We start from the raw sequence: 21444 nt of genomic DNA, 5'->3' as shown, positions 1-21444 counted from the left end.
TCAAGCAAGACAGGAGAGGGTGGATGAGATGCTGTAGTTGGTTGGTAGGTAGGAAAACGTGAAAATGCTTGGGTGTGCCTTTCCCATTTGAGAAAACCAGTTCAATGTGATAAGCAATTGCATTCCTTGTGCACTTTTCATGGCTGGTGTAGTCAGAGCTCAAGTTAGTTCTGTCCCGTGCAGTGTTTCTAAGGTTCAGGCAGAGGACTGTGGTTTCTCTGGGCAGCTCAGCCAGCTGTTGAGAATTGCTTCCTCTTTCATCTCTTTGCTTTTGTTCACAGACTACACAAGAGTAATTTGTCTTTCTCACAAGACTCTCAATAAACTTCTAATGCTGCATCCATCCTAAAGAAAGGATGAATTGCCTTTATCTTTCCAGTGGACCCAGAGGACACACTAGATACTTAAAGATAAAACTTATATATATTAAACTACTCTCTTTTGAAAAGTCTTTTCTCTGAGCTTGTAGGGTGTTTTTTTATTAAGACTAATATTCTCTGGCTTCCGGTTCTACCTTCTAGACCCCATGGCTGGGACCCAAACCATTCAAATTCAAATGAGTAGAAACTGAGATTTACGTAGTCCCACTAGTATGCATTGATACAGAACTACTTGCTGCAATTGCTGTCAGTGTTGCACAAACATTAGCTTTGAATATTGAAGTTTTCAGCATCAGAAGCTTAAATATTCTGGAAAGCTCATGGTTTGGGAGCTTTCTTTGTTCATTTGTTTTTTAAGATGTAGGCCAAAGTGAAGGTAGAAAGCAGTGTGGATGCAGTTAGGAGCTCCTTCTCTTCTAAGGCAAACTTGTATTACTTTTTAATTGTAGGGAATAACCAGCAAGTGCTTCTCAGGAATGAAACAGAAAACTGTGAGACCTTAAAAAAGCAGATCAATATAAAGCCTTCCACTGAGAAAAAGATATTAAAAGGGCGTAAAGAAGAGGAGATTGCTTCTTTTGAGGTTTGTATTTCTGCTTTTTTAAGTTTAAGGTGATCTTGTTATTTATTTTTGTGTATGTGTATAGGTATGTTTGTATGCATATGTAAAGACTATTACAGCCAGAGCCATAGTTTGAAAGATAAATCAGATGAATGTGGAAGAATGCAGATGTACTGTCTCACATGCCTTGCATACTAATGCTAAGTTACAGAAAAATTTTGGGTAAAAATTAAAGCAGCCCTCGTGATGTTGGCTGCATCACAGGCGGACGTTTTCTCCTGTGTCATCAGAGCAAGCAGAGAAAGTCTGGAGTCTGATGGCAGATGTCAGCCACAGCAGTGATGTGGGAGCATATCCTGGAGGTGCGGGGATGGTCTGGAGGGGCACATCTCCATTTGTCAACCTGATCTCCAAATCTAGGGCTTTGTGTCAGAGATTTGCTAATGAGAATAAAGCAAGCAGAAGACCCTTAGGTACTGAAGCTGCTGAGAAGAATCGTTCTTCATCCCTAGTTTCTGAGCACAGGATAAACACAATGTATTGTACGTGTGTTGTAGACAGTGTAAAGAATAAGGTAGACATGAAAAAAGTGTCACCTGGCAATTAAGAATTAATAACCAACATCTAAGAACTTCGTTTACTTGTGTTATACTTGCATGACAGTAAGGTGTAATGAGGATTTGCTTACCATGTTTGTTCAGAGGTCTAGTCTTGTTTTGGGAATTGTTGTTACAAACTCCTTTTCACGTGCAGCTGATAGTGCTTGTTTGTTTTTCCTTGTGTTTCTTCAAGTCACTGTTATTTGTTGGTTAAATTAGCCCATAATTTCCACAGTTTGATTCAAATGAATGCCCACCCCTCTCACCCCCCCAGTCGCTGAGGAAAGGGAGGATTTATTGCTGCTGAACTTGCACACAGACTGCTCATAAATCTGGCAGATGTTTTTTTCTTTTTTTTTTCTTTTTTTTTTTTTTTTTTTTTAGCACATGGTGCATTTTATTGACTGCCTTCCTTTTTCTCCCTGTATTTTTAATTTCCATGCAAGTCAGGGCTAGATGCTGTGAGGGTGAAATGTTAACTCTAGGAATTCAGAAACTTTTCTCTCATCATCTGTTCAAGGACGGGTTCTTGGAAAGACTGATCAAGCTGATGGTGTAGGAAAGAGAAAGTGCTGCGGGAAGGCACTGAATCATACAGTAACTATGCAATTGGGTTGGGCTGTCTTGAAAATCTAATGGAGTTCATTTTATTGAGGTAACTTCATTTCATAATGCAGGTATTCTCTTAGCTCATTGTTTGTTTGTGGTTTTTTTTTTTTTTTTTTTTTAAATCTTCAGCAAGAAGATGCATTTAGGAAGAAGAAACCTCAAGAGAAAAAGGAAGGAAATGTACCAAATACGAATTGGAATAGAAACAGAACATCTCGGAAAAATAAGAAAAAGAATGTTAACATACACACAAGGTATGTGTTGCCTCACTGAGTCATGAAAAAATCCAGAGTTGCAGTAATGTCTCCTCAGTTTTGCTGAGTTTTGCATAGTACGTTAGGCAGATTGCTTTCTCTTCAAACAAATACTCAGTAGTCCTGGCCTGGGGCTTCTTTGCTAAGAATACACAGTGCGAAATATCGCCAGCAAAATAAATATTTATCCATTCGTAAGCCTGCGTGTGAGGAGACTCAGTGCACTGCGTAGCAGTGCTTGCTCTCTGCTATGGCATGACATTTGCTGCCTGTAGATTTGGATGGCTAATGTTCTGTTACTGTACTGTGTGGGTAAGACCCAGACGTATTTTTTTCTGTGAAAAGGGAAGACAAAGTTGTTCAAATTATTCCACTATCAGGAGAATCATCTGCTGCATAATGTAATGTAGGGAACGTTGTCTTCTGATAGTTTTGAGGAAGAAAAGAGACAAATAATTGTATTTTTGCCATAATGATTGAAAAGTAATCTACCTCAGAGGAGCTGATAAGTAACATCAGTGAAGCTTCAGCGACAAGTGTTGACAGTGGGTTAAAGGGGCTCTAGGTTCAAGTAGACAGTGTGATTACCTTGGGAAGTTACTTGTTTTGTCCCAAGGTTCATTTAAATACATTTCTGAGGTCAACTCAGAATCAGTAAATAATTCCAATAAATATTTTTTTCATATTTCTAGTATTTATGCTACTATGCTATTGCAAGTTATTAAAAACAAAATACAAATTTTAAATGGCTGCTAAAACTTACTATGGTAAAATCTTCATTCTTTCCCAGTCCTTTGAATTAAGGTCACGATTGTACAAAGCCTTCCTGAGCTTTTTAATGTGAGTGGTCCTGTTGAGGTCAGCGGGCTTAAGGAAATTGTTAATTTGAAGGAGTTGTAATAAGTTACAACTTATTATGAACAAACTAATATCATTGTGGGAAGTCAGCATATGTAAAAGGCTTTGCAGGTAGGAAGGAGAAACAATGGAAATACTGAAATTTGATGTCTGTTCCTGAAACTGATTCACAGTTTTCTCACTTCTATGGCAAAGATGTAGCTGTATCGTTCTTGTAGAAACTTGACAGCTGAGTTTTATTCCTTTTGCCTTAGTATTCTGATTACTATATTGGCTCCAGATATTTCAGTTTGACTAGGAAAACCTTGAAATTACTTCTGATTTCATAACCAGATTATTCTAGTTGTCTTGCTCTCCTTGAGAAGTAGGAGTCTGTGTGATGGAATATTGTGTTTTGGGGAAGCCTTAACAGAGAGTTTTAAGGTAAAACTGAGGAAGAAGACTCGTCAACCTATTCCTCATCCCACATTCTGCCTTGGCAGCCTTTTGAGTTGGGGTGTTTGAGTTGGGTGTTCCTTAAAAGGAAAAAATAATGATGTATGTATTTCTTTGGGTGTGGTTGTGTTAGGGTCCCCGAGCAGAGTGAGTTGAAGCATCTGTGCAGTGAATATGAAAGACTGGACCTGAGAGCGAATATTGGAATAAGAGCTTGGTGTCCTCAGGGTGATGGGGAAAATTGTAAAGCAGACCAAAAACCTGGGAGCTTGTCCGTACAGGGAGAAACAGGTATGCAGTCTGAATTGTCTTAAACTGGGGAAGAAGCATAAAATATTTTCCTGGGAATAGAATCGTGCTCATTTCCTGAGACCTCCTTGTCCCTCTTGTCTTCAAACCTTGTCATGCAGATGACAGGGCTGGCAAGAGGAGCAGGCACTGCTTCCTTCCCAGAGCTGGCAGTGCCAGGGCCATCGTTCCTGCTCGTTTGGCAAGGGCTGCGTGTGCCTCTAACTGTGCTGTATTCTCACTTGTCTTCGTTGCACTGGAGCTGTCTTCTAGGCTATAAGCTTCTCCTAGTAGGGGCTGGCATGTTCATCTCTATGAGAATTTCAGTAGATACTACTTTTTCCTATCAGGAAATATAGGCAATTACTGTAAATACATATTTCAGGTAACTGTTATTTTATTTATTTTTATTATTTCTTTAGAAAGGTTTTATCAACGGTCCAAAAAGAAGTGTTTGGAGAAGTTTTGTTCTGATTCAAGCTCAGACTGTGGAAGTTCGTCAGGAAGTGTTCGTGCCAGTCGTGGGAGCTGGGGTAGCTGGAGCAGTACCAGCAGTTCTGATGGAGATAAAAAGCCCATGATTACTGCCAGGCATTTTCTTCCATCCCGTAAGTTCTGTCAACATCATATACATCTGCAAATAGTGGGAGAGTTTCAGCCTTCCTGCTGAATGTAGAGCTGCCATGGTGTGGAGTGTAACTTGCCTTTTTGTAAGGGGTGGCACCTCTCGGAGGCAGCAGGGCAGATTTAAATAACTTGGTATCACAGTTTTGTAGATAGAGACAGTGCCAGAAGGCTACAAAGGAAGTGTCAGGCTCTGTGCTGCACATCTTGTTTTCACAGAAAGATGGAAGAACTGAGTGGGGGGTTGGACTCGATGATCTCTGGAGGTCCCTTCCAACCCCTACGATTCTGTGATTCTGTGATTCTGTGTCTAGTCAAAAGAGTTTTTGTCTTTTGAATGTTATGTCACGTTAATTAAAAAAAAATAAAAGTAGTATCTTGTTTGAGTTAAGAAATGAAACAAATGAAAACACAAATGAAAACTATGTGCAAGCAGTTCAGAACGGATCTTGGGGTGCTGGAATTGGGTAACTGTATTTGAAGTAGAAGGAGCCAGGAGGCCTGATACACTTGAGAGTGTGAGAAGTAGCAAACGTAGTTAATTACTGCATGTTTTTTTGAATGCCTGAATACCATTAAAATAGTTGAAAGCCCAAGACTCAGTTACTACCATTGCTGGCCAAATTGATGTAGTGATAGAAGTAAATGTTTTGAAAGTGCTGAAGTGGCACAAGTACGAACAGCCTTCAGTACCTGAAAGGAACTCATTTTGGAGAATGAAAAAATGTGCCTGTGTTTATATGTACATTTGTGTGTGCATGAAGTGTCACAGTCTTATGTTAGCAAGGACGCTGTGTGATGAGTCTGAACCTGTGATATGATGGATAATGATTTGTGGACACGTTACTTTATTGTCAGATTTTATTACTTCTTTAGAAGTCATATCAAATTAAGAATAAATTTGATAGTAACAAGGATTCTCTTAACATTTAGAGTGTTGGTAATCACTGAAGTCAAAGTACATTTAAGACCAATTGAAAAATAAATCAAACACTTTGTGTGTTAATGCAGTTAGTGATACTCCAGTCTGAGATGAAACTTTGTTAACACCATTGATGAGTCTATCTGTGTGTATAAATATTCTGTGCATACTTCTTTTTTTAGGATCTCTGATTTTCACAGTCATTCTTTTCTTTAGGGGAGAATATTTCACAAAACGATTTTCCATCTGAAACTCCTATCACTTTAAATCTGTCTCATAACATCTGCAATACCAGGTAAAAAATTTGAATCTGCACCTCTAAGACATGAAAGAAACTCCACCAACTTGAAACCTTGTCTCATTTTGGTGAATTGTACCTCTTGTCTTAATTTATTTGGTTTACTATATTTTTATCATCTCATTGCACTTTCTACTTAGAAGAAGAATCTTTCTCAGTACGTGGAAAGATCTGTGCAGTTGAGACAGAAAGAGGATTGTGCTGGGGAAATGTAAAACAAAATTTGAGAATGAAGGAAGTTATTTTTCCTCACTGATTTCTTCCAGATCTTAGCAACTTGCTGCATTTCCATTGGCCCTTAGTTATATTAAAGTAATAATTGATTAAAAAAAAAAAAAGTGGAAGTGAGACTTTCAAGTTGATGTTATTCATTCTTTTAATGAGAATAATGCTCTCCTAGGAAATTGATTTTCCCCCTCCACTTCTTTCCTTTCTACTTCTTCACTGTAGTAGAAATAGCACCTACAGTTCTTATCACTGTGAATTCTCATTTCACTTCTCATTCATGACTGTCTGTTTTCACTAGCAAAAATAATCCTTTTCCTCTGGGTTTCTGGTGCTTAAAAACGCTCCCTTTCCACTCACAAGTTGTTTCTTTGATGGCATTCGATAAACACAAAATTGATGTTTCATGTGTGCCTATTGTGTCTTCATACACATAGAAGTCAACTTGTCTGAAAGTTGTTGGGAGCACTGAAACATCATTGGAGCTCTTATTCATCTTAATGGAAGAATGTTAAATTAATTTGCAAGAGTTTGATGCTTGGATAATATAAGTGAGATTATTAAGATGTCTTTGTTTTGTGTGCGTAATTAGTAGCTGATGCAGTGGAAATTCAAAATAATGAGAAAACCAGGGAAAACTTGGGAAAGCAATAGCAAGAGTTGTATTCCCTAGAATGTTTTTTTCATCTGTATATCTTTCTTTTGAAATACTTTGGAAATACGTAACGTAAGAGTGCCTTGATTGAAGAAATTCCATTTTCTTTTCATTTAGCAGAGACTTGAATAGCATTCCTCAGTATCCTGATACCTTGTGTCCCAATTTCACTGATATAGCTGCAGATCCTGAAAAGAATAAAGGTCAGTTACTGAATTAACAACTTGAGCTTTGCAGTATGTGCCAAGCAGTGTCAGTGATGTCGCTGATGTTCTCTGTATATGCAGAGATCATACACACATTGTTAGATCTTGACTTCTAGGCAAGTTAAGATTAAAGTTAGCAAACAAAGTCTTACAGCTTTGATATTCTTCTGTATCTTCTCCATGTGAATTTGCATTTTGCTTTCAGCTCTCATTTTTAGATATTTTTCTTCTCTGGCTTTGCATAGGTTTAAGTCTGAAAATAATGCGGCTGGGATATGATAACACTGGTTCCTTATGTTAGACTGAAGCTCAGCATGAGATGTGACCACTTTTTCCTCTCCAATTTCCAGTCAGGGCTTGCTCTTTTTGAAAGTAGTGAATGAGTTAGGGTCGGAGTTTTGAAATGCTGAGTTCTCATCCTTTGTATCTCGGGAGGGAAATAATATTAACTAATTATTAACTAATAATACTAACTTGTTCAGTGGGATTCTTGGCAGCCAAAGGTTCAGAGCGGTCAGGTGGAGTTTGAAAACGAGTTAAAATACATAGCTCTTTGAGTAGTGTGCTCCTGTGCCTTTTGCTGTAGCATGAATATCTGGCAAGGTACAAACAAGAAAATGGTAACAAGGTGTTGTTGAGCAGTTAGGTTAGAATCATAATTAATGTTGATAAGACCGGGGGGAGTGGTTTTAAGCTTAAGGAGAGAAGTTTTAGATTAGATGTCAGGGAAGTTCTTCACAGAGAGAGTGGTGAGGTGCTGGAACAGGTTGCTCAAGGAATTTGTGGATGCCCCGTCCCTGGAGGTGTTCAAGACCAGGATGGATGGGGCCTTAGGCTACCTGACTTAGTACCAGATCTGGAGGCTGATGGCCTTGTCTGTGGCAGGGGGGTTGGAACTGAGTGATCTTTTCAGGGGGAAGAGGGAAGGGCCTTTCCAACCCAAGCTGTTCTGTGATTCTATGATAGGTGACTTGAGAACTCTTGCTTTGTTTTGTGGAATTACAAATTCTTCATTCAAGTCTCTTCCTACATATATATATATTTTTTTAAGGAATAGAAATTTTGAGATTTGTTTGAAGATTGATGTTTAAGTAGGTTGGTTGATGTCTCCAGATTTTTCATCTGCCATTTAGTCTTTGTTATGGAGAATCAAACTTTGCGATGATATCCACAAGTGGTGAAAGCCTCTGTCCTGTTCTGCATGTTGTTCCCTTTCCCCTGTTTAGGTCTTTATCCAGGAGGAGACTTGTGGCCTCCCCAGCCCATCTGCCTGACAAACTACAATCTTGAGAATAATCTGCCATGCATGATCCAGGAAACACCCTCAATCCACAACAGGCAAGTTACGTTTCATGCAAAAAGCATGGATTATGTTTTGTTAAGGTTTTCTCTGGTGCAGAGGACTGCACTTGAGCTCATCTTTAACTATCATCTGCCTTGCAGATATTACAATTCATGCCGTTGCTTCAGTCCCCTAGTCTTTCATGGATTTTTCATTAGTACGTCATAACTTTGCTCATACGAACTCACTGGTGTTCCTACTGATACACAGGTATATGCCTTCAGTTCAAGTCATATTCTGTCATCCAAAGTGAAAGAGTGGGTAACACAAGTCCCCAAATGATGATGACGTGATCACAACTGGGCTACTAAACTCAGCTGTCTACAGACTGCAGCCCTGATGACTTGAGTAATGGCTGGCAGTCTGCTCTCTAAGTCAAATGTTTAAGAATTACTCTTGAAAGTCTTCTTGAAATACTTGAACTGTTTGAATGAAAACAAGTATGATCCCTACACTAAGCATGCATAGTTTAGGAAATCTGTGGTGAGTGAAGTACAAATCTCCTTATAGAGAGCTCTGCATAGAAATGCTAAATAATGCATTGCATCCTTTATTTTTTCCCCATCAAATCATGGTATTTTACTTTCTATCTACCACTTCTGTGCCTGTGGGCAAGTAATCTAATTATCTTCTTTTTCTGGAGGAAGAAGTTGAACCCCACAAGGTGTTGCAGAACTCTGGTAGCTGTCACTCCAAATTGTTCATCCTCTCAGGGGGAATAAAGAGTTCAGTGAGAGGATCGCCATGATTATGTGCTGGCAGAGTGGATGCTGGCAGAATTTGTATGGCAAGCAGAATGTGAAGAGCCTCATTATCAGTTACAGGCATTTTACACCCGATAGCTTTATGGTGAATAAGTATGTTTAAATAATTTTCAGAAGTTCTGCAAATTGTTTCTGACAGCACACTTTTCTTTTTCTTGGGACAGCTTCATTGACTGGAATGCAACTTGTGACAGCCAGTTTTCCAACATGTATTGTCCATTAGAGATGAATGAATATGGTGCTATTCCAGAAGGTAAGATGAATTTTAAAAGTTATCACTGAGCATGTTATTTCTCTAACCTAACTTTTAAAACAAAAGGCTGAGCTTGTGTATGAGCATCTGGGTGTTTGAACTTTATACTTTCCAGCTGAGTACTCCATAGGAAAAAAGCACTGTCTGCATGTGGTAGATGGGAAAGCTGGCCTTTGTATAGAATCATTAAGCCTGAAAATCCAGCGTAAAGGACTTGGTCTGAGAGGGAATAGAGAAAAATGCTTGTGATCATAATATTACACAATTCTTTTTTGCACAATTTTGTTTGTTTCTCCTCTGGCTTGCTTTCCAGTGTGTGAAACAGAAAGCCTCTTGTGACCAGTTACCTTTGCAGGCTAGAGTTTCTTGGCTTGGGACACACTCTGGCAAGAACCTAAAATTCTTTAGCATTACCTAAGCAGTAATTGAAGATCAAGCTACGGTATCACAGGCAGCAGGGTAATCTCTTGGGTGCTTAGAGCTGAGGCATGTTGGCAGTGAAGCCAGGGTAGACTCTGCCGTGCACTTTCTGCAGCTAATAAAGACTGCTTTCTCCAGAAAGGAGATTGCCTACTCTTTATCCCATTCTCCTGACAGCAGTTTGTTACTGGGGCCTAGTACAAAATGGCAGTCTTGTTAAAGACTGTTACGCTTTGCTGCTGCATTGCCTGGAAGCTGCCTAAAGTCACCAAAAGCTTAGCTTGGTTCCAGCATGTCTCACTCCTAGAAGGTTCAACATTGAATAAGGCAAAAGCCTTATTTTCTCTTCCCTGTTTTATAAACCGCAGAAAATATGAACTACTCCAGCGGCTTCCCGGGCACAGCTGCGATGCAGAGCACAGCCTTCATTGACCAGAGCTGCCCCTCCACCTGGAATGCACCGCAGAACATGCCGCCTACCTGGGAGCCCGCCAGTTATGTCAGCTCCACAGTGAGTATTGCCACTGCCAGGCACTGCCTTCTCATGCCACTTGAATAGCCTTCCCAGTGTGTACCTGCCTTGCCCTTACCTACCTCTTGCATGTTGCTCACGTTTCCTTTAAGTAGCCTGACGTGTGTGTTTGATGCTGGTGTTGGTAGCATGGATTTCTCCCAATTGTTGGTCAAGGTTGTTACTGGGCTTTGTTTATAATACTCTCAAGATGGATCATTTTTGCCTGCAAATTGATTAAAATTATCTTACACATGGAAAAATATTTCGGACTTGCATAGTCTACTGAGACTTTTTCCCTATCAAGATCAACCTTTCCAGATGAGGGTAAAATACAGAGAGTGCTGACAGCAAATCCAGAGAGATTTAGAAATGGTCGGCCTCAATGGACAGCTGCTCTCAGTGAATTTGACTTTATTATTTTTTTTTTTTTCTGGGAAATCAAAGTGAGTTAAGCTGGATTTGTGTAGATTTCTGAATGCTGTCTTTGACCTCTTTCTGTATGGAATAGCCATGTCTGTGTCATCCCACAGTGCAATGTGTGGCTGACCTCATTTCCAGGCAGTCTTTACTTACAACTGCATTCTCTTCAGCTCAGATTTCAAAATCTTATATTTTACTTTTTTTTTTTTTTTTACTACATTTGTAATACATTTGTTTTGAAATAAAAATATTCAGATAAAGCAATAAATATTTCGACCTGCAGAACTGAAAATTCTACTCAATTTAAAAAGTAGCGAAAGTGGTAGAAGACTGTTTCCTAAAACAGATGGAGCTTTATTTCATATTCTATTCAAGAATGCCAGGAAACACAGAAGGTAGAGATTGGAAAATACATTGGATAATTCAGTTCATTTCCCTGGCAAACTTTTCACTACAGTACATTTCAGTGTTTCATTCAATTTTAAAAGTCCCAAGACTTCCATGACCTTTCTGAGAGGTTTCCTTGCAGACTAATACATCTTGCTCTCCAGGAGTTCTTCATAAGCTTTTGAAATTTTTCTGCGTAAACTCTCTAGCTCCCAATTGGATTCTCTTTTCCATACTGAATATCCCTCTTTGCTTCTGGTGTGCATGATCTTTCATTAATGACACATACATCAAGCTTTTTTTCAGGCATCCTTCTGTTTTAGTTTTAACTCTCCAAATCACATGTGATGCTCTTTGTCGTCTGTTTATCCCTCGTATTTCTTAATAACCCAACCAGAACTAAATACTGTATTCTTGTTACAGTGATATTGGTGCCATGCAGAGAGCATGCTAATGCGGCTGTAATCTTTTGGGCAACTATATTGCCATATCACCTTGTTTGATTTGCAGCTTGCGAGTTTCCAAAGTTCTTTGCATAAACATTGCTTTCTCCCATTTAGTACACTTCCATGCTTTCTGTGGTGAGTGGGCTGTTTTGCAGCTCCCCATGATGCTTTTATCTTGTTCTGCAGCCTTACCTCTCGAGCACCCGAAGCTTGTCTCCAATGTCTGGACTTTTTGGCTCCATCTGGGCACCGCAGAGTGATGCCTATGAAAGCTGCTGCCCTGTCAGTGCCACGACCCAACACTCAACCCATGTTGAGAACCAAGCTGTTATGTGTAAGCAGGAATACTATCCGAGGTTTAACCCATTCCGTGCCTACATGAACTTGGACATATGGACTACAGCAGCAGCCAACCGAAATCCAAATTTCCCACTTTCGAGGGACTCGGGTTACTGTGGAAATGTGTGAAAGGAATTTGATTTAAAAATGTGAATAAAGATGCTTGCAATTTTGATTACTAGAGTAAGCTGGTTGTTGAATAGATTACAATGTTGGTGGATATTTTGGCACTTTTATATTGAAAATAAATTTTTTTTTACTGAAGTATAAGCATTCAGTGCATTTTGAAAGCAAAACATTCAGGATGCTGCTATTGTCAAGTGAAGGCTATAAATTTAAATCTCAAAACTTTTCAAGAATAGATGTTAGGTTCTTAGAAGCGTCCATGAACCCATACTGCACATTTCTTCTGAGGTTTCCATTCTGCAGTATAAGCTAGGTGTCTTGTGGCATTTGTAGGAACAAAATCATAAAGCAAATAATTGCACTGTGCTGAACAGCAGCGCTGAGATCTGCTTGCTGATGAGGTCAGACGTGTTCCAAGTGGTGCCGCTCTTGCTGCTGACAGTTGTCAGTATAAACTTCTGGAAACAGACGAATGGCCGAATTGTGGCTTGCTTCAAACTGCAAGCCATCAGTTGGATGACATGATGCTTTTGCATTGTGGGTGAATGGGCATTGCCTGCAGGAGCTTCCCTTGCCAGTGGCTCCTGATACCTTGTGTTTAGATTTTTAGCCTTTTTGTTGCAGTATCGTGTTTTCAGTGTGCTTCACTTGCCCTTGTCTAAGCGGCAGCACTTGAATTGAGCAAATACTGCTTTGAGTGCAGAGTTCACACCACTCTCCAAATTGGAACGGCGCTGTTTGTTCATATTTTGGGGCTGAAGCTTTGTAGTGGGAAGAGCAACCAAGGAAGGACTGTGACTGTCACAGTACAGCCTTTTCTTCTGGCATTACAGAGTGTGTTTGGGAGTGTTCACTCTTCAGGTGAAGATGGCAAGGAGATTGTGGCATGTCCTCTGCAAGCAGGCTTGTTAAATCTGAGCAAAGGGCAGGGTCCAAGAGCAGCCCCTAGCACCTGCTTGGAGGAGGATTATGAAGCAAAGTCTCTGCAGTGGCTGCAGGTAATGGCAGCAGCTGCAGGTTGCAGCTGAGGAAGCTCAGGAGGAGCAGCTTCCTGCTGCACAAACAGAAAGAAGATGAGAATTCTGTTTGACAACAACAAACTGAAGTTCTCACATTTCTTCTTATGTGAAGGCAGAGCAGCTGATGAGCCCTTGTGCAAGGCTACTTGCCAAACTAGGAGCCCAGACATGAATTCCAACTCTGGAAGTCATGTCACGTTGCTGAGCTATCAGACCACATCTTCTGACCTGCTGGTTTTAGTTGGAAATGCCATTTCAGTTCTTGAAATGTTACCTCAGAAACAACACATTTTCATAAGTAGTTTTTTTCAGTGCACTGGTTTTGTTGAAAGATCCCTTCAGTGCTGTGCTTTAATGCGTGTTCAAATTAGCTCAGTAAGAAAAGGATGATTGGAAAGCTGCTGCACTTAACTGCTTTGGCTGCTCAGGTGGAGAGTGCTTCTAAGCCATCCTTTGAATTTAGAGTCAGAAAAATCAGATCATCCCTGGGTGCTTTTCAGAACCAAGAGTCTTTGGCTGCTACTCATGATGCGTCTTGCTGGAATGAACTCTGTGACCAGAGTAGCTGCTGCAAAGTTCCCATATTAATATGAATTTTGCTTCCTGAATTCAGTCTTAAGCTACAGGAAGTAGTCTTAGCCACTGACGTGCTTTCAGTGCACCTGTTGCCTGTGGCAGGGGGCAGCAGAAGGAATAGAAAAGGAATGCATACACAAGAAACATGAAAAGAGCAATCATTTAGTTTGAAATGCAATTCCCCCTGGAGCTGGGTAGTATTAAGCAAAATCTTTCATGTAACTTTTTGTAACAATTACAGAGAATTGTAACAAGCTCATTAAGGTTATCAGGGATAATTGCTGCCATCAGGAGACATCCCTTTCTTAATGAGCAGTCCACTGAATATAGGTAGAGATTAGGGCTCAATTCCTCCTCTAGTAAAGGGGAAGATAAAATAAATAATTCCACTACAGATTTCTTTGCACCCAAATAACTAATTCTGCTAATTCTGGTCCAGAAGAGCTTGCTTAAATGTAGCTATAAAGGTATGTAATAGTTTTGAGCAATATAATTTCGTATTTCTTGCCTCGTGCCAGGAATTTCTATTAGCAGGTTCAGGAGCTTTGTCAAGCTCTCTGAAACTTATGTTTTTTTTCTGAGAATCTTCAAAAACTGTAGAAATAGTTAAGATTGCCAAGGGAAAAAACAAAAGTAGTGGTGTAAAAGAGGAGATGTTTGCACGGTTCACTACTAGGGCTGGTTATGGAGAGAGGTACGAAATCATAAGCAGGGCAAAGCTTTCAGCATGGATTTCTATCCTAGTGTGAATGCTATGTAAACTTAGGATGTTCAGCATTTTCCCAAGGATAGACTTGTCCTCTGCTGTTCCCTTTCTAAGCAGCCTGGTGCATCTTGGGCATGCACTGGGAACTGGAGGGACTGAGTATGAAGCTGCGCCATGCCTTATTTGCACAGGACACCTTAACCAAGTCTGCCTTGTTTGTCCCCAGTTTCCATCCTGGAGCCAAGGTGCATTTTATGAAAGTTCATAGGTACTATGCAAGAAAGCATCTATTGCAGGGAGCATTGAAGTGCCGCAGCCTAGCAGGGCTGCAGCGAGCCCCTCCTGTGGCTGAGATCTCTGTGACTTGCACAGTGGTGGCATGGAACACAGTGGAGCAGCTCCCTGGGACTCAGGTAAGTGAGGCTGGTCCATGTGGTGCTCCCCTCCTGCAGGAAGGGATTTGAACTGGACAGACTGGTTTTGGTGGTGGTGGGTGGGGTCTTGTTTTCTAGTATTTGCTCTTATCCTTTCCAGCCCTGGGCAGTGCCTGCTGCTTGTTTTTCCTAGTTGTTGAATCACCCCCTTTGTTTGTACTCTCTGCATGCTTGCTGTGAGCTGTGGGTGGGACAGATGCAGGGTGTTACGTCTGTGTCACTGTGGCCATGTTCTGATTGCAGCTCTGCTTCCCTGCCCTATCCTGCTGTTGGGTCCTCATGCTCCTCACTGCTATGCTGAAGCTCATCACTGGTGCAGGGATGCAGGTGCACCCCAGTGCTGACAGCCTGGCATTGCTGCTCCCGTTATCTATGTGCTGGTGATCCTACGGAAGTGCCACTCTGTGCTTGCCTGATAAAAAGCCTGCCTTGTTGCTGTGGGTTGTATGCTGAGCACCTCACTTTTTCCACAGTGTCTGTTTTAGTTTGTTTCTAATTGCTTGCTTATATAGTTTGCTTAAATCCCCTCAAATGCTCTTGAATTTGAGCTGGTATCTGGAGAGGCAGGGTGCTCAGGGTCACAGCTGTCTCAAAGCCAGACCTAAAGCTTGCAGCTTAAGCAGTCATAGGGTGGGTGCTGCAGTGAGACATCGGCACCCTGCAAGGAGCTGCTGGGGTTCCTGGCTCTGACTTGTGGTTTTTGCTCAGCACAGCTTCGTGGTGGCAGAGCACATGAGCCGGATGTCAACAGTGAGAACGGAACCTTGCAGAAGAATAAAAAAAAAAAAAAAAAAAAAAAAGCACTATAACCCTTCCGCTAATCTTCTCAGATGGTGACAGGGCTGTGGGAACATGTTGCTTGCTGCTAGGTTCTCACAGGAACAAAGCAGGGTGATGGCAGTGCTCGTGAGCAAATGGAAAACAATCTCACTGCTGCCCTGTGTCTCCAGCATTTGGAAACCCATAGGATCTTGAAGGTTGGAAAGTCCACTAAGATCATCTTATCCAACCATCAACCAATCCCCATTAACCATGTCCAACAGTGCCATGTCCTCCACATTTCTTGAACACCTCCAGGGATGGTGACTCCATCACCTCCCTGGGCAGCCTGTTTCAAAGCATCGCCATCCTTATACAGAAGAAGTGTTTCCTAATATCCAACCTGAACCTCCCCCAAGACAACTTGAGGCCTGTTCCCTCTGTTCTATTACCTTGGAGAAGAGGCCAACCCCCACCTCTCCACTGCCTCCCTTCAGGCAATTGTAGAGAGCAGTAAGTCTCTCCTGAGCCTCCTCTGCCTCAGATGACAGAGTATTCTATAAATAAAAACAGGAAACAGGTTCAAAAGTTCAGTGGTTTTTAACTAGTTCGGTAACTAATTCTCTTGTATACCTACAAAAATATTAGTTTTATCTTTATATAAATCAAAGGAACAACTTTGAAGCACTTACCAGGCACATGCAGTCGTGCATTTTAATAAGTGTCAAACCAGATATATCTGTGCAGTAATGGTGACTGACTTGCTGATTTCAAATTCCTGCACTTATTCTTGCAGTGCGTAAAGCCTAATGACTGCTCTGTTGTTTTGTTTTGTTTTTTTAATTACTACTGCTGCTGCGGACACAAGGTTGCCCTAAGCACGCTGCAGATATTAAGAGAAGAGGTGAAACGTCTGAAAGCCAGAGGTCTGAGAGAGAGCCTGATGAGGATACATTTCATGGTGAGGAGAGAGGCTGAAGAGCTGCGTGTGTCTCTTACCTAAGCTAATTGCATCAGCACCTCCCCCCATGTGTTTGGGTCAACACACGTAATCGTGGATATCTGTTTTACCTTCCTGACGGGAGATGAGAAGGAAGACCATAGCATGCCTGGCTTAAGTTGGTACAAGTTGGCTCTGAGCTCCAGCGGGCATCTTGTACAGGTTGTGTTGATTGTCATGTTGTTGTGATGGAAACCATAGTGCTGCACTAGAGCTGTTTTTCCAAAGCATTCTGGGATGCAGATATTTTAGGGTTATGGTTGAGCTAAAGCTTGCTCTTAGAGAAGATGCCAACTTTTATCTGCTTGTCTGCAAAACAGCTGCTTCTGCTATCCTCAGATGTAATGTTAGTTTAATGTCTTGCTACCATGTCCTACTGCTCTGCTGCTCAAGGCAAACCTCATAATATCTCAGGGGAATGCCATGGTGTGCATGATGGCTCTTCATCTATGTCAGTGAGATATGGCTTTCCAAGACATGGGCTTCTACTTTTTTTGCCTGATCTTTATGCCGCATGCATGTTTGTTTGTTTGCAAGGAATCTCACCTTGTAGTTGCCTTGATTGAAAAGCACTACTTTGTCAGTGGGAGCAGAAATAAAAGGTATAGTTGGGAAACCCTTGGACCTGGGACAGGTGGCACCCTTCCTCTGCATTCCCCATTTTTCTTTGCAAGTAGATCATCAATAAGTCACACTTAGTAACACTTGCAGTGTGATTTAGTAATCAGACAACGCAGTCACTTCAATGACAATTGAGGGGGAATGAAGTAACTTCACTTCCTGGCTTGCTCTTTAAAATGCAGTAGGGGCCTGGGTAAGGCTGGTTCTTGGAAAGACAAAGGAAGATCCGTCAGTAATCTCCATTCCTTTCATTTTTTTGTTTCCTTGTTTTGGTGTTCTATGATGTTTACCGAGGACATAGAGCCAAAGCATACCACCCAAGTGAAAAATGGCAAATGGAGGAGGGAGCCGCCCAGCAAGGCTGGCACCTTGCCCTCGAGTGCTTTAGTGCTGTTAGCCAGAGAGCCTGCCTCCTTCCTGCAGATAGGTGCTGACACAAACCTCCTTCTGCATGGCCACAGGAGAAAGCTTGGCAGGCCTGGAATGACTCTCTGGCAAAGGGAGGGAAGTTTTGGCCTGCTTGTTAGCTTTGGTAGCACCAATGCTTGGCCTTGTGCCACCACCATCATAGAAAGCAAATAGAGTGGGATTGTTTTGTGACGAGGTCCCTTTCTGGGGGATGTGGGCTTCTCTGGGGACTTCCTATGGGGTGCAAATGGCAGAGCAGTTCACCAGCAGGCTGTTCTGCAGAAGCTGTGCGGAGCCAAAACAGGTGGGAGCGATGACACTGACAGTGCTGTCAATGCCATCCTGGTATGCAGCAAGACATAGGGCTCATAGCTTTCTGCCTAGCAAGCCACTTGCTAGCTCCTTGCATGGCTCCCATGCAGAAGCAGGGCCACTCAGCGTGTGCTTCACAGGGGGGAGTGTAAGGAATACTTATTTTATGAGGAAATTTAAACATTACACAAATTACAGAAAAGTTCAGCATCCTGATCTAGCTGTAGGTGTCCCTATGTATTGCAGGGGGATTGGACTAGATGGCCTTTAGAAGTCCCTTCCAACTGAAATGATTCTATGGTGATTCTAGGACATCTGAACAGCAGGGGAGAGGAGTGCAGCCAGCCTTTGCCCTTTCTGTCCCATCTACCACTTTTTTTTTTTTTTTTTTTTTTGCATTTTTGTTAATGACTTGAACAGTATCTATTAAAAGTGGAAGGCTGCACAAACACCACTGTTGCCGATGAAGACATATGTGCAGTGGAGTGAATGTCAGGAGGGAAATCCTCCCAATACAGCGTCATGCATCTCAGTGCTGTGCATGGATTGTGGCTCCCAGAGATGAGCTGGAACAAAGAGCACAAGGAACCAACCTAGGGAAATAAAGTACTCTGAGGGGCTGATTTTAAAGTACATTTGCTGAGACTGTTAATCATGGAACACACAGGAAATCAATTTAAAATGATGTCATAATAATAGCACATGAAAGGAACACAAACATTGCATAACTTGTATAAACAGAAAGGGATTTGTGTGCTGACACTTGTGTAAGTGCAAAGCTGAAAGGCAGGCAGGTGTGCAGCCTGTGGGCCAGAGGGTGTGGAGAGCTTTTCCAGGAACAGAGCTCTGCTTGTGCCTCCCTGTGCAGCCATTCCAGCACCTGACCACTCTCTGAGAGAAATAGGTCTAATCTAAGTCTCCTCTGGCACAGCTTGTGCCTGTTTCCTTTGATCCTGTTTGTTGTCTGGAAGAAGAGGCCAAGCCTCTCCTCACACAACCTCCCTTCAGGAAGCTGTACAGTGCAGTGAGGTCTCCGCTGAGCCTCCTCTTCTCCGCACTGAACAATCCCAGCTCCCTCAGCTTGGTGTCATCTGCAAACTTACTGAGGGTGCACTCAATGCCCTCATCTAGATCATCAGTAAAGATGGGCCCCAGTACCGAGCCCTGGGGGACACCACTTGAAACGGGTCGCCAGCTGGACTTAGCTCCATTAACCACTACCTGCTGGTCATGGCCCTCTAGCCAGTTCCTTACCCAAAGAAGGGTAGACCTGTCCAGGCCACAGACAGCCAGTTTCCCCAGGAGAATGCTGGACTTGTCACATGGACTTGTGACAGTCCAGATGGAGGGGGAGCTCTCCAACTGTCTCCACCTGAATCACCAGGGGTGTATTCTGCACAGCCAGATCAGGGCGTAAATTGCCCAGAGGATAACCAATCTGCCTATTAAAGGCAGATGAAAAGAAGGCATGGAGGACCTCAGCCTTCTCCTTATCCTCATTCCCTGCTGCATCAAGTAAAGGATGGAAATTCTCCTGGGTTCTTCTCTTGCTGTTGATATATTTGTAAAAGGATTTCTTTTTTACTGCAGTGGCCAATCTGAGTTCAAGTTGGGCTTTTGCCCAACTTCCTTGTAATCTCCCCATGTAGCCAAACCCTTCTTCCAGAAGACGCAAGACTCTTTTTCTTCCGGAATCTCAACAATAGTTCCCATTTCATCCACACTGGTCTTCTTCCCCTACAGCTTGCCTTCTGGCACTGTTCTTGTGCCTTTAAGATTGCCATCTTGAAGAGCGTTCTGAGCAGGTCAAAGTCCTCCCTCTGGAAGTTCAAGATTGCAGTTTTGCTAGCCACCCTTCTGACATCTCCAAGAATACAGAATTCTACAATTTTGTGGTCGCTCTGCCCAAGACAGTGCCGACCCTTTACATCTCCCACCAGTCCTCTGTTAGTGAAGAGCAGGTCCAGCAGGTCCAGCAGGGCAACAGCCCTGGTAGTCTCTCGTACCAGCTGTGTAAGGAAGCTATCTTCCACACACTCTAGAAACCTCTTGGACTGCTTCCTCTGCGCTGTATTGTATTTCCAACATATATCCGGGAATTTTAAGTCTCCCACGAGAACAATTGCTGGCAATCACACAACTTCCGCAAGCTGCTCATGGAATGCCTTGTCCATCCTTCACCCTGATTAGGCAGTCTATAACAGGACCCCACCAAGATGTTGCCCCTATGTACCTTCTCCCTGATCCCTACCCACAGACGCTCAACTTTATCATTCCTAACCCCAAGCTCTTCAACATCAAAACATTCCCTAATTTTGTTTGTTCTTTCAACCAAAAGCTGCAAATTAGGGACCAAGTCACTCCAAAGCAGGTGTTGTCATGTGTCCTACACATGATAAAGACCTGCAGAAGTTGTAGAGTTACTGCAGCTCTCTGCTGCTGTCTCTACAGGCTGTCTAAGTTGCTTTGCAAGTTAGCCAAATGCGTACTTGCAAATTAGCTTAGGATGTCTGTTCTCAATCATATCCAAGCCTGCAGAGTCAGGGAGCAATCAGAAATACATATTTTAGTGGAAAAAAACTCATGACTTGAAGATATTTCTGTGGCTCTGTCAGACTTGACATGTGTTTTTCAAATAATTATTGACATCATCTTATTATGGTTTTTATTTTGATTAGAAATTATTTTTCTTGAGTTATTATAACTGCATCTAAAAAGCTAGTTTGCAAAGATTATGCAAATGCAAAAGAAACTATAGAAATAATCCCTGCCAGAAACGGCAAAACTGTCACTTTCTTGGTATACAAGAACTTGGAGAGAGCAGGCTGGATTTTGTCTAATTATTTAAAAAATATGGTGCTTAGACAACAGATAAATCAAGAAAAGTGCCTGGCCCAGAGAAATTGCTCTGATGTTCTAAATTCAAGATGATCGGGTTTCCTCTTTCTGCAAGGCACTGTCACATCTTAAATACCTCACAGCATCAGAGATGGAGGAAGGCAGCAGCTGAACACAGCCTGAACTGCCCATGCACAATAGATCCTGGCAGTGTCTTTTTTGGAATGAATACAAAAGCCTTGATAGTATTATGGTTTAAGTGGTATGTGATAATAAGCTGATTCATTTCCTGCTCAGATTCTTGTCCAAATGTTAGATCTGTTTTGTTGTTGTCGTCTAAGAAGCAGTTAAAGAGGTATCTCTGCCTCCTAGCATGGTGTTTCTCATCTCCATACAGGAAACAAACTCTAAATGGTTCTGCTGCAACTTGATCCTATACTCAGGAATGTTTCTCTTCAACACCACCACCACCAAAAAGGAGCACTTTTTTAATTGTATCAAGGTAGGATGAGGTCCATGTCCACGCTCCCCTCTCTGCTGAGGAAGCACATTAACATTTGGGCCTTTCCTGCAGTGAAAGGCTTCAGCACGCATGTTCCTATTCCCAGCCTTGGAGCAGGGGAAATCTTCTTTCCTCCTCATAGGAAATCTCAGTGCTGGGATGCTACACCCTCGTTTCCTACCACCACCTGCCTATCCTCTTTGGGCATTGGGACCCTTTTGCTGGGTGCAGGATGCCCTGGGAAGTACTTGGAGCAGTCACGCCTAACTTGGTATGTTTGCACACACTGAGCAGCACACTAGGCAAGTCCTCTGCTGGAGTAACAAATTGAGGTGATGCTGAT

At 42.1% G+C, this 21444-nt stretch overlaps 1 protein-coding gene across 11 annotated transcripts in view; it reads left to right on the top strand.

Moving 5' to 3' along the window:
- TMEM131L (transmembrane 131 like) overlaps positions 1-12064 on the top strand; it is a 67086-nt gene extending 55022 nt beyond the window's left edge. For 7 of the 11 annotated variants that reach the window (XM_052690107.1, XM_052690106.1, XM_052690104.1 and 4 more), the window contains 10 exons: positions 830-963; positions 2280-2404; positions 3831-3988; positions 4408-4593; positions 5748-5826; positions 6827-6912; positions 8142-8253; positions 9186-9274; positions 10063-10205; positions 11648-12064. In XM_052690107.1, coding sequence (XP_052546067.1) covers positions 830-963; positions 2280-2404; positions 3831-3988; positions 4408-4593; positions 5748-5826; positions 6827-6912; positions 8142-8253; positions 9186-9274; positions 10063-10205; positions 11648-11929 — 1394 coding nt within the window. In that variant the 3' untranslated portion in view covers positions 11930-12064. Of the gene's footprint in view, positions 1-829; positions 964-2279; positions 2405-3830; positions 3989-4407; positions 4594-5747; positions 5827-6826; positions 6913-8141; positions 8254-9185; positions 9275-10062; positions 10206-11647 lie in introns of those variants that run through there. The other 4 variants (XM_052690113.1, XM_052690105.1, XR_008208393.1 and 1 more) reach the window with 3 other exon arrangements.
- Positions 12065-21444: the final 9380 nt, after the last annotated feature.

This window comes from Tympanuchus pallidicinctus, unplaced genomic scaffold, assembly GCF_026119805.1.
Source record: "Tympanuchus pallidicinctus isolate F22 unplaced genomic scaffold, pur_lepc_1.0 scaffold26, whole genome shotgun sequence".
Taxonomy (NCBI): domain Eukaryota; kingdom Metazoa; phylum Chordata; class Aves; order Galliformes; family Phasianidae; genus Tympanuchus; species Tympanuchus pallidicinctus.
This window is presented reverse-complemented; position numbering and strand designations above follow the sequence as displayed.